The 15723-nt window shown below is 36.9% G+C and overlaps 1 protein-coding gene across 2 annotated transcripts; it reads left to right on the forward strand.

Annotated features, from left to right (window-relative positions):
* The first annotated feature begins 980 nt into the window (after positions 1-980).
* HTR1F (5-hydroxytryptamine receptor 1F) lies at positions 981-15493 on the forward strand. 2 transcript variants are annotated; one of them, XM_032477558.1, is made up of 2 exons: positions 981-1215; positions 6649-15493. In XM_032477558.1, the coding sequence occupies exon 2, from the start codon at positions 6698-6700 to the stop codon at positions 7796-7798; it is 1101 nt and encodes a 366-aa protein (XP_032333449.1). In that variant the 5' UTR covers positions 981-1215; positions 6649-6697; the 3' UTR covers positions 7799-15493. The 2 variants fall into 2 exon arrangements, with proteins under 2 accessions (XP_032333449.1, XP_032333450.1); XM_032477559.1 differs by having other exon boundaries at positions 981-1164.
* The last annotated feature ends 230 nt before the right edge of the window (positions 15494-15723 follow it).

The raw sequence follows: 15723 nt of genomic DNA on the forward strand, positions 1-15723 counted from the left end.
TTAGAGACTAGAAAGAGGGCAACCCACATTTAATAGCAGCAAAACAATTTGTAAAAGTGTGGTCTCTAGTAACTCGAAAGAGAAAATGTGTCTGATGAACTTGTGGATCTGGCCAAGAGGATTTAAAGGCAGAATGTTTAAAGTGCCAGCTGACAGATTTTTAGGTGTGTATAATAATAAAGAACAGAAAGAGAGGAATTAAAATTTGCAAGCAAAATTTAGAAGAAATATATAAGAACCAGGAATTGTAGATAGGAAGACAAAGCTATTTCACATCACTGATCTGTCCCCGTAGCAAAAGATTCTCAAAGTAAAAATGGCCTCAGGGTAAAGAATAGATCAAGGGTATGGCTATAAAATCCTTTTACTAAGACTTCAGAAAGGTTTAAGCAAGTGCCCAGCTAGACAAAATGGCTTATCTTAAGAGTGCCATCCCTCAGCCCCAACATTCTGTGCAAAGTGGAAGTCTGTCTTGAAAAATTATTCATGTGGCATCTTTGGGCATATAGTGACTTCCAATTAGATTCCCAGGGAAATATAATGTTTTTAAGAGAATTCTTGTAATTTGGGCCCAAGGGTAAAGAGACTGATCCAAATGGTAGAATTCTCTATAGGCAGAAAGCAGGCTGGAAAGTTTACTTAGCTGTAAATCCAGACCATTTCTCATTGAAAAGAAGAGATCTCTCTGAGAGCAGAGTCAAGAGCCCAGAGAGGGGATTCAAGAACCACAGAGTAGAGTGGATTTGGAAACCAAACTAGGGAGCAGAAGTGGTTCAAATGAAGGTGCATTTCTAATCCTCAGAGCAGAGCACTCTGACATGTGTCCGGGTGGATTTCAGATCAGTGGCCACTATGCACTTCCTGTTTCCTCATCTTTTTGAAAGAGGATGTCTATTGCAATTCTCCTGTCCTGACTAACTATTAGTTATTCACCATTAGATACAGAGAGCTTGTCTTTTTAGTTCACAGGTCTCTGAATCAAGAGGCACTGCAGCCTCGAGGAGCCTCATCTGTTTCTTGACCTTCTACAGAACATGAGATTTTGGACTTAAAGACTGGCACCATGATTGGAGGAGTTTTGACGGGCCAGTTAAGAAGGTGAATGTATCTTTGAGTATGAGAGAAACAAGAATTTTTGGATCTAGCAGACAAACTAAGGAAAAGGTAACCTACAGGCTGAGAATGAGACTAGGCGAGACATCCTGTGAATCACAGGTACATCACCTAAATGGGATATGGGCAGAGTTGGAGCAAGACATGGTGGGAAGGGGTGGGCATTCAATGCCAAAAAGAAAGTTGAGTTGACAGAGTTGACAAATCTGAGCAGAGTATATCAAGAACCAGAATTCAAAAACTTAGAGATCAAATCCAGTGGGCAGTGATAAAGAAATATAGAAAAGAAAATGTATACACATACACAGAGAATTGAGCAATGTCTTGTTGGCATTAGAAGTGCTGTAAAGCCTTTGTAGCCACAAAGCCACAGGCTCTGGTAAGCAGGTCTTCACTGGTCTGAAAGAGTTAGAGCATTTCTTAACATTTCCATACCCCAGCCCTGGAATCACTTCTTAAATGTGAAACTCTGCAATCCCAGGCTTTGAAAGTAACTGCAATCTCTCCTTTTTTCATCTCTGCACGTCACCTGTGCCTACATTACACCTGCTCCTTAAACTCATCAAGACCTCGAATTACTAAACCCTGGCCTGTTTCCTCATAGAATTGCCCTCTCTGGCCTGGTTTTTCTGAAACTAGCATTGATCCAGCATCACCACCACTGTCTTCTCTTGGCCTTTGACCCCAGTTTGTATCTCAATTCCTGATCCGATCCTGATTCAATTTAATTATCTATTTCTCTGAGATATAGAATCTGTGTTTTGGGGGCTGATGGAGAATAACACTTCTTAAGGTTCTGATTTCAGCTACATCCTTAAGAGTGCTCTGTAATCTTTGGGCTGATGCCTTCTCCCTAGAGTGGCGGTACCACTCTCCTCAGGCCATATCACTCTGCCTGCACACCCTACTCTGCCAAAACACAGATCTTATCCTTTCACTTACCTTCTTAAACATTTTTGAAATACTCTGATTGCCTGTGAAATAAAATCCAGTGTCCTTATCATAACATGCCAGCCCCTTCATTGTCTTCCTCAGTTAACTTTCATCCCTTACTTCTGGCCTTGGTGCTGATATGCCTTTGTGGTATCCACGTTGACTTATTTCACATGTCTGAATGCATCCTGCATTTTTATGCCTCTTTACTCATGCTTTTCCATCAATCTTGGGGAAGTTTTCACTGTTTTAACACGGTCTGCTTAGCACTCCCTCATCAGTATTTCTAGGACACTTTATACATACCTCTACAGTGTCCTTATTGCATTGTATTATTGTACGATAACTAAATATTTGGCATTTCATTACTATGCTAGTTTCTTAAAGACAAGAACAGTGTGGGGCTTTTTTTTCTGTTTTGTTTTGAATAGGGGTAGGTTTGATTGCTTGTTTGTTTGTTTGTTGGTATTTTTTATGCCTACCAGGTTAATTAGCCCATAAATAGCACTCAATAAATAGTTCTTAAAGGAATAAGTGGGAGCAAAGAAATATAATACAAGCAAAAGAAAAGACTCAGAGTTGGAAAGGCAGTTAAAAAATTGAAAACTGTGAACATATCCCTACACATTTTACACATTTGTACAATTTACACATTCAGACATGGTCCCTGTCTTAAACATTCCCAGCAAGAAATAAGCAATTTGATCTATTGGATATTTGCCTCCATTTGAACATACTTCTTACTCTATAACAATCTTTATTTCACAGAAGAAGTACTTCATAGATCTCATGACATGAATAAAGTTAGTAATAAATTACTCACAGACAGTAAAATGGTGATTGAAAGAATGGGTTTGTTCCAACAATCATTTGTGATGTTTCATTGCAAAGACGTTCATTAAACCTCTATACCTCAATTTTCATATCCATGAAGTGGGAAATAATAGCTGTACTTACCTCATAAGATAGCAGTAAGGATTAAATGGGTTAACATATACGAAGCACTAGCATAGTCCTTGCAGAAGTAAACAGAAAAGATAAACACTATTCTAATTGGTGCAGCCAAGCTCTAGGTTCTCATGAGGTCTTGACAGAATTGAATTTTGCTTTCTTGACTCTCTACAGTATTATTATTAAAACTATTTGTGTATAACCCCCCAGGTTATTTACAATAAAAAAATAAATTAAGCTATGCCCCTATGAGCTTACAGTTTAACTTGAATAAGAACAATATAGTTGAACATCAAGATTAAACAGCCCCCTGAATATAAATCAACATTAGATTTTTAAAAACTCCATGTAAGCGGAGAAGTAAAATGCATGATGTGGCTACATCAATACAGCGGTAAATACCATCCTGAATAAAGCCTGGGGAAATTTTCTCTCTTTGTTATTGTCAGGAAGGCTATATATAATTAATGGGACAACAGGCTCTACTTAAAGAGTAGGCGTTTTTCCCAGTGAAGACATTCAAAATACAGAATGCATTTTGGGGAGAAATGTGTGTGACACGGACCTATGTCCAGTAGCCCAGAGGTTGTCCTCAGCACCATGAGGACTCACAGTGGGAACTTAAGATACAAAGGAATTAGAAAGAATCTGATTGGAAGTGTGTCTGAATTTATGAAGGCAGATGGTTTATTGAAATTCTAAGTGGCAAAGAAAATAAGACAAAAAGAAAAACCCAACTGTGATTACCTACATTTGTTTTCCTATTTTGTTTTCTATATACACAATTATCAGAAGATTAATTAACTTTCTAAATTTAATAATCGGAAGATTTCTTGTAAAATGCAATAGAATTTATATGATACATTTTGGTTCTTTTCTTCCTTAGCATTAAGTACCATTTAATTGAGCCTAATTTAAATGCTACAGGGTGTGACACTTAGAGAAATCAGTTGAATTATCAAACAATTCACCTTCTAATTTTAAGCTGGTCCATTTTCCTACAGAATTGTATTATGGAAACACGCATAACTATTTCCAGACAGTTTTCTTGTTTAATACTCTATTCAAAATATAATTTCAGGATTATCTCTTGAAGAGGCTCTTGTACCAAAACTGTTTATTAGGCAAATTAAAGTAGAAAGTTATTTTTTGCCTATACTATGGAAGATGTCAGCACTTTAGAATCAATTCTCATAATACTAAATAAACACTTTTGCAAACTAATTAACCAATTATGAAAAGATTTAGGTTTTGTATTGAATGTATAGTGCAGATTTTATGATGAAAGAATGTCGGCGGATTGGAAGCAAGGTAGAGATTAATTAACCTAAGATGTTTCTGATGTCTAGTTGGCTTTGGAATAAGCACTTCACCTGTAACCATTGACCCCCACAGATGTCTCCAGGGACAATAACCAAAGACTGTGAGGTTCACTGACACTGAAGTGCATACTAGGGGTTTTCATGATAGTCCTGGTGGTGCAGATAGACGAGACAGCCCGTGACCCAGCCCTGAGCTAGGAAGTATGGTGATACGGGATAACTCTCATCTAACAGGACGGAAAGAGTGGGGACAATGTGGGGGAATAGGGTTAACAGGTCTAGAGCAGGGGATTCAAGAGCTGCATGAAGTCAGGTTTAAGAACGGAGAAACATCAGAAGCTAGAGTAAGATCAGTTATTTGAGAAACTCAGGAAATAAGAATGTGAGAAAGAGAGTTGCTGAGAAAGTTGTATAGCAGAAATGTCAGCGCTGCTCTCAGTAGAGAGGAACTCACAGGTGCTGTAGCAGTGAAAGGATCAGACCGACAGCTGGGGCACAACCACGCTGATTACCACCGAGAAACCTGGCTCCCTGGGCCAGCAGCATCAGCATCACGTGGGATCTGTTAGAAACGCAGATCTGAGGGCCCTGCCTCGGACTTACTGCATCTCAAACTCCAGAGGGTGGGACCCAGTGATCTATGTTTTAACAAGCCCTCCTGGTGACTCTAAGGCAAACTAAGTTCCAGAACTACTGGCTTAGAATTTCTATGGAGACTTCAGCCTCCATTCTTTATCTGGAGTTGTCTTAGTTGCCCTTTACAAACAGGCAAGTGTTGCTATATAACTTACAGCTATAACGCCTTTTCAACTACATACCGGACGACTGTTTATCTTATGAGTAGCAGATATTCGGATTTCTTCCACCATTCAATTTGCTTAGGAGCAAGCTATCAGCACCTGCCTTCAAAGAATGTGAGAAAATAAAAGTTAAATTTAGTAGAATATTAAATATGCTGCATTCCTAGTTTTTATAATATATATAAAAATATATACATAATCTTATTATATGTATATATGTATACACACGTACACACACACTTCATAGAAAGCACTTGATATAAAAATATCAAGTATTTAAAATTATTGTACTATCAGTTCCAACAAATGAAACATAACCACTTAACATAAAAATAATTTAAGGAATAAGGAGATATAATAATAGTTAGAGCTAAAAATAAAGTTTCAGTGTTCCATCTTTTCTCTATCTCCTTTCTAATGATATAGGTAGCTGCAAAAGAATTATTAAAGGCGAGAAGAGCTGATGCGAAAAAAAGCTATTTATAAAAACGATTAACCTTATTTCATTACACTGTATTTGCTCTTATTTGAACTTGCAAGTAGGTAAGAGCATGGACTGAAGTAAAAATTATAAGCCATGTTTGGGGGGTTCGCTTTCAAAAGTAAGTTTACATGGTCATTACAATGGTGACTGGTAAAGAACAATTTCCATTTCGGGGTGCCTGCTATTACGAGCTCTCCTTACTGGCAAGGTAACCTTGTTCAGTGGGTTATTTGGTCATGGGTGTCATGGTAATAATGGGCAGTGTTGTGTGGTTGTGTGGTTTCAACTGATTTTATGTCGTCTTTTTAAAGCAAATTAACTTATTATATCCACAAGACTACTAAACACTGACATTTTCTAATTTCATAAAATGATCATGGAATGTTAGAGATATACTAAGACATATTTTATTTGTGTTTATTTTTATTTGTAGAACCTTTATATCCTGATATAAAATACATTAAATGTTCCTTTAGTCTCCAAAAGCTCAGTGATAATATTCTCAATGTAACTTTGAATTAAGTTCAAAATTGCTTATGATTTTGAATATGGCCTTTAAAATGATACTTTCATTTTTAAATTTTTATACAATTTTTAAAGGTTACCTTCCATTTCAGTTAAAATAATATTTTCCTGTATTACACAGTATAATGCACAAGTGTGTACTAATGAGTGTGTACTAAGTATATACATGTGCTTTTTAAACTTTTTCTACCATAGACAAAAACATAGCCAGAATTAATATAGATTTTAAATGCAATTTTATAACAGTAGAGATTTTACTGAGTGATAGGTTCATTTACTCATAAAAATTGATTTATTTGAGCCCTTTTGGAAGAAATGTTTAAAGTTATTGTTTGTTACTGTTCTCGTTGCATTTCTTAAATTAAATGAAAAGAAAAAGAAAATCTGCAATCTGAACTCCATTTTTTAAATCCATAGAATATTCTAGGAAAACATACATGTACACTTAAAAAAATTATTCTGAAAGGAAAAGAAAATATTTGAAGCCTTCTCTGAACTATTTTCCCCTCCTTTGTTACAGGTATCCATTTTTTCAGCTATATTAATCTTTTAAAATAAAATTAAAAAAAATGGATGTCTTAAACTCATCTGATCAAAACTTGACCTCTGAAGAACTGTTCAACAAAATGCCATCCAAAATCCTGGTGTCCCTCATTCTGTCCGGGCTAGCACTGATGACAACGACCATCAACTCCCTTGTGATCGCTGCCATTATCGTGACTCGAAAGCTACACCACCCCGCCAACTACTTAATTTGCTCCCTTGCAGTCACAGATTTTCTTGTAGCTGTCCTGGTGATGCCTTTCAGCATTGTGTACATCGTGAGAGAGAGCTGGGTTATGGGACAAGTGGTCTGTGACATTTGGCTAAGCGTTGACATCACGTGCTGCACATGCTCCATCTTGCATCTCTCTGCTATAGCTCTGGATAGGTACCGGGCAATCACAGATGCTGTTGAGTATGCCAGGAAAAGGACTCCCAGGCATGCTGGCATTATGATTACCATAGTTTGGATTATATCTATTTTTATCTCTATGCCTCCTCTGTTCTGGAGGCACCAAGGAACTAGCCGAGAGGATGAGTGCATCATCAAACACGACCATATTGTTTCCACTATTTACTCAACGTTTGGAGCTTTCTACATCCCATTAACATTGATTTTGATCCTCTACTACAAAATATATAAAGCAGCAAAGATGTTATACCACAAGAGACAAGCAAGTAGGATTGCCAAGGAGGAACTGAATGGCCAAGTCCTTTTGGAGAGTAGTGAGAAAAGCACTAGACTGGTCTCCACACCGTACATGCTAGAGAAGTCTTTATCTGATCCATCAATGGACTTTGATAAAATTCACAGCACAGTGAAAAGTCCCGGGTCTGAATTGAAGCATCAGAAATCTTGGAGAAGACAAAAGATCTCAGGCACAAGAGAACGCAAAGCTGCCACTACCCTGGGATTAATCTTGGGTGCATTTGTAATATGTTGGCTTCCTTTTTTTGTAAAAGAATTGGTTGTTAATGTCTGTGAAAAGTGTAAAATTTCTGAAGAAATGTCAAATTTTTTGACATGGCTTGGATATCTCAATTCCCTTATAAACCCACTGATTTATACAGTCTTTAATGAAGACTTCACAAAAGCATTCCAAAAACTTGTGCGATGTCGATGTTAGTTTAAAGAAAGTTTATTATGAAAAGGTTGGGGTTCTTTTGAGGTGAAGTAACTTAATGATTGCTAAATAACAAAACATCTAAAATTTTAGAAAGAAATAAATTAAAGCTGCTAAAATGATAATAATATAATTTATATTTTAATAGCAACATGCATATAAAATGTGTTGATTTAAAGACATCTTTGATCATCATTCTAGAGTATGTGAGATTAGAAAATAATTTATTATTTATAAACAGTATTTTGCCTATGCAATGTCCCTAAAAAGCTCACTGGAAATACACACATATATATAAAATTAATGACAGTGATTTTCCAGTTTATGTCTTAAAACAATTAGAGAAGAATTTTCAATTAACACGTACCTCCATCCACAATTTCTATATAATCCTATTGTTTTATTATGTGATTCTATTACTTTATAGAAAAGATATAATTCACCAAAAAGCACACATTTCTCCTACCTATTATCCACTCTCCATCATACCCTGGACAAAAGGGGAGGGGGGAAGAAGCTAAGAAAGACTTAGTATGACCCGAGGAAATGTAAAAGTCAGAGGTTGATGTTGTCTTTGTATTTAGATAGTTAAGAGTAATCATAAAATGAGTTAGATACTGCAGAATAATTCTGCCTACTGAACTTGTGCGTGTTTAACATTCTTTTTGTTTAAGATGAATTCCTAGAAGAATATTTTCTTACTCAGATATTATCAACATTTGAAGTCAAAGCCTTACCCTAGTAAAAATAACTCAGGGAGGGTCCAAGGGGAGGTGTTCTAACTTTGCCATGTTTAAGAATCAAATTTAGGGTACTAAGTACTCTAGGTTACTTGCCATAGATATTATATGCCTCTCTTTTTTTAAATATAAAATATATTTCATTTCCATTAATGTTAATAAGCTAACTCAAACATCTGTGGTACTTTGCACTTACACAGCTCCATACCTTCAATTTAAACGTTATTTCCCTTTTATTAGCGAGAATGTGATAGGAATTCTTAGAACTGTCTACTGACTTCAAAAAAATCTCTAGTTTTCCAATTGGTAAAAATGAACAGGCAAAGATTCATAATATACTAATTACATATATTGTATATTATATATGTATCTCCCAGTTAGTCACTCCACAAGTTCAGTGAGCCAAAGCAATTTCATAAGCTTATCTTCCATATTTTTATAGGGATTTGAAAACAAAAGAACAGTGCTTCTGAGATTTCATTTCATTTGAGCCAGCAAGGTCATACACCACCTTTTAAGCCTACCATCAACCAAAATCATTTGAAAAACAATACATTCCCTTTTATTTTAAGTTGCTCCTTTGTGTGTATTCTAAATATTCTTTTCCGGTGACATAATTAAGAGTACATTACATCAATTTTTTAATGTATCAGTGACACATTACTCTCAATCTAACAAATATTTACAAAACTTTAATTTTATATAAAGCATTAAGATGTACTATATAGAAGATACAGGAAATAATAAAAACACTATTTCTTCCCTTAACACATTTACAATCTAAAAGGTGAAACAAAAGAAAAATGAACACTATAATAGAAAAGAAAAAAACAAAGATTGACATAGAAGTTGTTTACTTTGTTATGGTGATTTGAAGGAAACACTGATCACATCTAACTGAGAAAAATCAGAAAAATTTTGTAAAGAATGTGTCTAAAATGGATATTAAATAAATAGCATTTGAATAAGAGATATGGAAGAACATGCTTCAGGTGGTGGCAACATAGAGATTTCAGACTGCATCCTGCAGTGTTTGGTGGGGCCTGATCATAAAATAGCATTTAGTCTGGCAGCTATTTAGAACAATGGGAGAAGAGATTAAAAGATAAATTGACCATTATTGTGGCTGACTTTGACAGTCAGAAAAAGAAGTCTACAGTCAGTTTAGTTGCTATCTGTCAATGAGTGGTCACTGATGCTTTTTAGTAGAACTATAAGTTTTGTACAGTTCTAAAAAAAAATCTGAATGGATTCGAGCAGAGAGCGTACTGGACGTATTAACTTCTTGTTAGAAAGCAAATCATGAACCCAGGCAAGAGATGATAAAGTCCTGAACTTGATTCTGGCAATAGGACTTTAAAGGAAGAAACAGATGAGAGACAGTGTGGAGGCAGAATCTGCAGTTTATACCAACATGTTAATGTGCAGGCAGAAAGACAGAAAGACGTGAGTCACTGATATAGCTTGTTCTCAACTGAAAAGAGGAACTCAAGACAAGGGTTCTACTGGTGAAATGATTTCCATATAGGGTACGCTAAGCACATAGAGACACTACAGAGCTCAGAGGCACTACCTGGCAGTCTGGCCCAGGTGAAACTAACAAGTAGATGAAATTTATCTACGGCTCCTGCCGCCTCTTCTCTCTATTTCCCAGGGCTCCTGTGCTATGTTGACAGTCCAAAGCCTGCTTGAGACCCTATCATTTGCTGCTTATTTCCCTTCCCTCTTCTCACCAAAATTTGATTCTATGATTGATTCATTCAAAGGCCTTGCTAAAGTTAAAACAACCTGTTAAATGAATTTATTTACACCCACCTCAAAAATGTGTATGTTCATACTGGAGAAGTCTAACAGTCACTGCCCATCAACCCAAAGGAACAAGTCTCAAGCAGGGTGAGGCTCATCCAAATACACATACTACCCTCTGCTCTGAGATGGGCTGAAGCTCAGATCTGGGAAGATAATACTGTGAGTGACAGGGAAGGCAAATGCTCCTTTAGAGCTCTGAGGAGAACCGAGTTTATCATTTGTGTATATGAAGCAGTTTTTTAATCCATGGGAGTCACAACACATTATAGTATCACTTCACCTACGTGTTTTCCCCACATGCTGAAGATACAGATCATGCCATTTCTTGTAAACTAGTATGAGTGATTTCTCTTTAATATCTTTAAATGGTAGGTGTAGGGACTAATAATCTGCAATTTGCACTTTTTAAGAAATTTATGAAGAACCAATTGCGTATAACATGATATGCTTCCCTGAATATATTTATTCTCTCAGTGAAAATTTTCCAAGTTACTAAAAGCTGCAGATTTCCACAGAAGAAAATATAATTTCACTTCTGTAACAAATATAACAATATAATAATGCATATATTTAACTGATAAGGTAGAAGAAAATAATATAAATATCATAGAAAGTGGTTATTATATTGGATAATGAAGGTTAACTTCCTGCTACAGTTTTAAATATGCCCATACCAGAGAAGTAAGTGGAGGGTTTATTTTTGCTCTCTTCTTCTAAATGTTTTCAAATGAAGGATGTGTAAAGGGCAAGGACAAAACACCAAAGAAAGGAAGTCAAAACTGCTGAATACTCAATTCAGTCCAATACTCTTATCATTTGGCATAGCTATGTACAAACCATATTTGAAAAGCTACTTCTGTTTATTAAAGATGGTCTTTATTATAGATCTGGAATGAGAATAAGGATTGCCCACCTTGACTGTTTGTTTTGTTTCACAATAGACCCCAGGGTCAAGTCCATAGCATAAACAGTTTATCTAGGCACTGGCAGTTGATAGGTCAGTCCTTAAGTAGGACCAATTTCCATTTCAAATCTCCAAAACCTGTCTTCCTTTCCCTCTTCTGGTGAACTTGATTCACCTCCAACCTCACCTCCACCCCCACCCCCACCCTGTGCTCTAGGGTACACAAGTTCCCTGCCTGCAGGTGAACGAAAGCTTCTTTTAGACCCACTTCCAAATTCTTCTATCATTTCCAGATTTTATAATTCCTTAGCAGAGCACAATCCTCATATTCTCAGGCTCAATCTTAAACTTGCCCTGTACGAAACTCTGTATCAAGAGTTTTGTGTCAAAAAGAAATGAAGAACTAATTAGAAGCCAGTTACAAGGAAATGCACTGACTTGCTCCACCAAACTTGTGAGAATGGGAGTGATTATTTGCTTCCTGCTGCCATGATTTCCTCTACCTCAAGGAGTGAGCAGCTTCCTCATGAATTTATACAAGATTTTTTTTGACTTATAGTTAGGAAATCAGGTTTACTGTATTGCAGTAGAAAGAAAACTTGAAGGATTTTTCCTTAAACTATTCTAAAGTCCTTCAAAAATAACCCTGCTCAATTCAAAATGTGTCCACATTAAATTAATTTGTTTTGGAAAATGTGTTTTTAACATCCTCCTAATAAAGAAAATGATTATATTCAGACCTTTATTTTGCCAGAAAATGTTCCCATAGGCGAGCTAATACTTCTGTCATGAATAAAGTAATATTTTCTTATGGCATTGTGATCATTTTTCATGGCCTTGTGAATCAGTATGCTTTCTCTCATTATTTAAATGAGGAACCTGTTGAGAGAAATATTTTCCAACATTATAATAAATGTCTGGTTATTGATAAAGCATATCTTCTCTGCACAAAACATGATAGTGCTTGAAATCTACCTAAGAAGGGTAAAAAATATTTCAAAAAATTTGCACTCCCTGATTAGGCCGGAAATCATAAAAATCTTGAGGGAATAAAATGTGTATTATTTTTATCAACAATAAATCTTTTCAAACTAGCCCTTCAGTAGACTTTGTGTCTAGTCACAGTTCCAATTTCTACCATGGAGAGTTTCCACCCTTGCAAGAACAGTAAAATGAACCTACTGGTTTATGTAGACACAGCAAAGCTTGCTATGTCTTTCTTCCTATGTTCTTCAATAACCTCTTCATTACATTATATTAATATTCCTAAAGTATATGTAATTAATATTCATTCCTAAGAATTATACTTATTGTATCATTTTATTTCATATATTGCATTAAATACTACATAATTGCATTATATTGCTGGGTTTGCTGCCTTAGGGTTCCCCCACCCCAACTCTATTATGAAAATAAAATTTTACTCACCCCCCATCTCCCATACACACACCAACAAGGACAATTTCCCCATTGTGTTAGTTGGCCTGGCTTGGGTTTAAGTGGATCTGTGACCCTAATAGAGTGTGTGTGGGTGTGTGTGTGATTTTGTAGATGTTAAGAAAGACTGAACTACAACAAAGAAATGATCTTAGCCTAGAACACTGTTGAACTTGAAGATGAAGAAAGAAGAGAGGGAGGGTTTCAGCAGGAAGAGGAATAATTCAAATTCAAGATTTTCAAAACCAGTGTGCAGAAGTATGCCCTGAGAGGCTGCTCATTAAGGCAGATTCTAAAGACTTAAGTCTGTGAGTCCCCCAAGGAGCCCCAGAATCTGAGTTTTCATCAGGGTTTTCCAGTTATTCTAACAAAGGTGGAGCTTGGAGCTTTTCTAGAGACCATTGCTTGAAACCTCCCAGCTAGCTAGTTCAGTTTTTTGTAGGATATAGTTATAGTAACTGAAAATGAAATTTCACCACCATTGCCCTTACTGAGTTCCAGTCCGTATCCAGAAAACTACTTTGTCACTCTGTGAACAGTGCCTAATGCAAAACAGAAGTAAAAAATCATATCAACATTGCTGAGTGGACTTTAAAGCACTCAGTTAAAAAAAAAAAGATTAAAATCTGTTCTCAACAGGTATATTATTTAAATGTTGCTAGGATAAAGAATAAAAGCTTTTCATCACATACGAAACAGCAATTTAGAGGCGTCAAGAACTCTCTAGATTTGAAATCAGAAAAGGCTAAAAGGGAGTGCTGATTCTGCTAATTATGGACTTCATGCTGAGCAAGTTCCATCTGTCCTGCTTGCCTCAGATTTGAGTTGAAAGACTGAGAAATATGGTGACATAAAGCAAACACCCTTGAAAAACACCAAAGGACTACAACATGTCAATTAGCATCGTTACTATTCTCTGCGGCAGGTCTGGAGTGAGTCAGAGCACACTTGCCGTGAAACCTGGTGTTCTGGAGTGCGCACTGTCTTCTTCTGAGTCTGGAGAGAAGAGAGGAATTGATGGCCTCGTGCTGCTGGCTCTCCTGTGAAGCTCTGTCCTTAGCAGAGTAATAACTCCGCACAACCCCATCGCAACGACAGAAATGCCGCCGGCTGGGCCTTCACCGGCCCCTTCCTAGCTGTATCCCTGTTACTAAAAGCCTGGCATTGTCAAAACTTCTTTAGCTTTCTTGCAGGATGCAATACAAGACTTCTACCCCATGAAAATCAAAACTGCAATTATTCCAGCATTCCTTTCTCCTATTGATAACAGAGGTGATTTTCCGTATGTTTTAGGATTTGGGTTTTAGTTTCATCCTTTAAATACTAAAGGGGAAACTTTTGTTAGAAATGAGAATTCTCAGTTGATGAAAACAAGACTGGAGGCCTAATTCTAGGCTCTCGAGTGTAAGAAAAAGCACTACTAATTTATGTAAAAATATTTGAATTTAAAGAAACTACTCAGTAATAGCTTTCTGTTGCTTATTACATTTCCTGACTCCCTGGCTTGGCTTTTGGGGCCTTGATAATGATAATAAAATAGACCACTCTGGAAGATCTTGTTTCCCACTATCCTCTCTAGCCCCAACAAATGCTGTCTTCCCCAGTCCCCTCCCTGTCCTCACTGTCCTCACAATGTGCCTTGCTTGTTTTTGTCTCAGTTGCTCTTTTAGCATTGTTTCTCCTCCCACCTGAAGTGCCCTCCACCTCCTTGATGTTTAAGCAACTTAGCCTTCAAAGCACAGATTAAATTCCACTTCCTCCTTGAAATTAAATTTGTATTCAGTTTCAATATTGTGAAGACACAACATTGTCTTCGATAATTCCTTATTTGTTTTGAATAGCACTAATTTCTTCATGAGCATTTGGTTTTTATACCAACTTAAAACAGTAAGTTACTTAAGGGGGTTGTTTATTTCTCTGTATTCCTTCCATACCTATCTCAAAGATTTTTGAATATTGATCTCCTTCTCTAAGTGAGCCTGGTCCATTTCACTGTGTCTTAGTACCTAAAAATTGTTACAGTTGATTTATCTTTATTCTTTAAATTCAATAAAAAACATACAAGTGGATTCTTGTCAAAAGGGAAATTGAGAAGTAATGTGTGTTTGGCTAGAAACAGAAAAGTAGTCCTTATTTTTCAGTGATTAGAGAATATCATACTGACAATGAAATACATGAAATTCACAGAACAGTAATTTTTTGGAAATATCTATGTATTATAATAACTTTGCTATTTGGTAATTTTACATCATAAACCATATAAGTACGATATAAAAATGCTTTAAATTGTCTATTTCTAAAGATAACACTTTAACTCTTATTCTAAAATCAGATATAAATAAATACACTTGGTCATATTAAAACTCAGCTATTGGCTTCCATGAAATCACCCTTCTTCACATTTCCTCCCTGGACCTAGTTTGTGTGTGGGTGAAAAAAGGATAGCTTGTTAAAGTAAGATATATCTCTGCATTGAAGTAGAAAATGCAATATGTTCTTCAGCTCAAAAGGAACAGTTCTTACTTCCCGGGGAATTCTGGAAATCGCTCTGTATATTTTAAAAGCTGGAGAAACTTTTCTTAATAGTTTCACTTAGCTCGAGCATCTTAATAAAAGGTAATAATTTTTTTTTTCATATGTACAGGTTTTTAAATTAAAAATGTGTTCTCTTTCGCTCGCTGAGGGCAGGGTGGGCAGGGCCGACCCCCAGGCCCCCTGGTCACTGCATCCTGCTCCCGGCCAGGCCAGTGGGTGTGGTCCGAGGCCCCCGCTGGACCGCTGCCCGAGCAGAGCAGGACTCCTTTGTTCCCCGAAAACACGAGTGTTGTCCCCTCTATGTCTCAGCGCCCTGAGGGGCCAGCATGCTGCTGAGAGGCAGACTGGAAGGTGGATGAAGGAGCTGGGACGGGGCGGGGGGGCTGCTCCCGAGACCTCCACCAGTGGAGCTCAGCCCAGGGTGGGCGGGGGAATAAATAAGGGGGAACGTGCACTCCTGACCCAGAGCCCCAGGCCCGTTGGCTCCCAGAGGCACAGCCCTG

Source organism: Camelus ferus, chromosome 1 (assembly GCF_009834535.1).
Source record: "Camelus ferus isolate YT-003-E chromosome 1, BCGSAC_Cfer_1.0, whole genome shotgun sequence".
Lineage (NCBI taxonomy): Eukaryota > Metazoa > Chordata > Mammalia > Artiodactyla > Camelidae > Camelus > Camelus ferus.

Excerpts from the sequence above, each read along its gene's own strand:
- HTR1F (XM_032477558.1), top strand. The coding sequence starts at position 6,698 with ATGGATGTCTTAAACTCATCTGATCAAAACTTGACCTCTGAAGAACTG.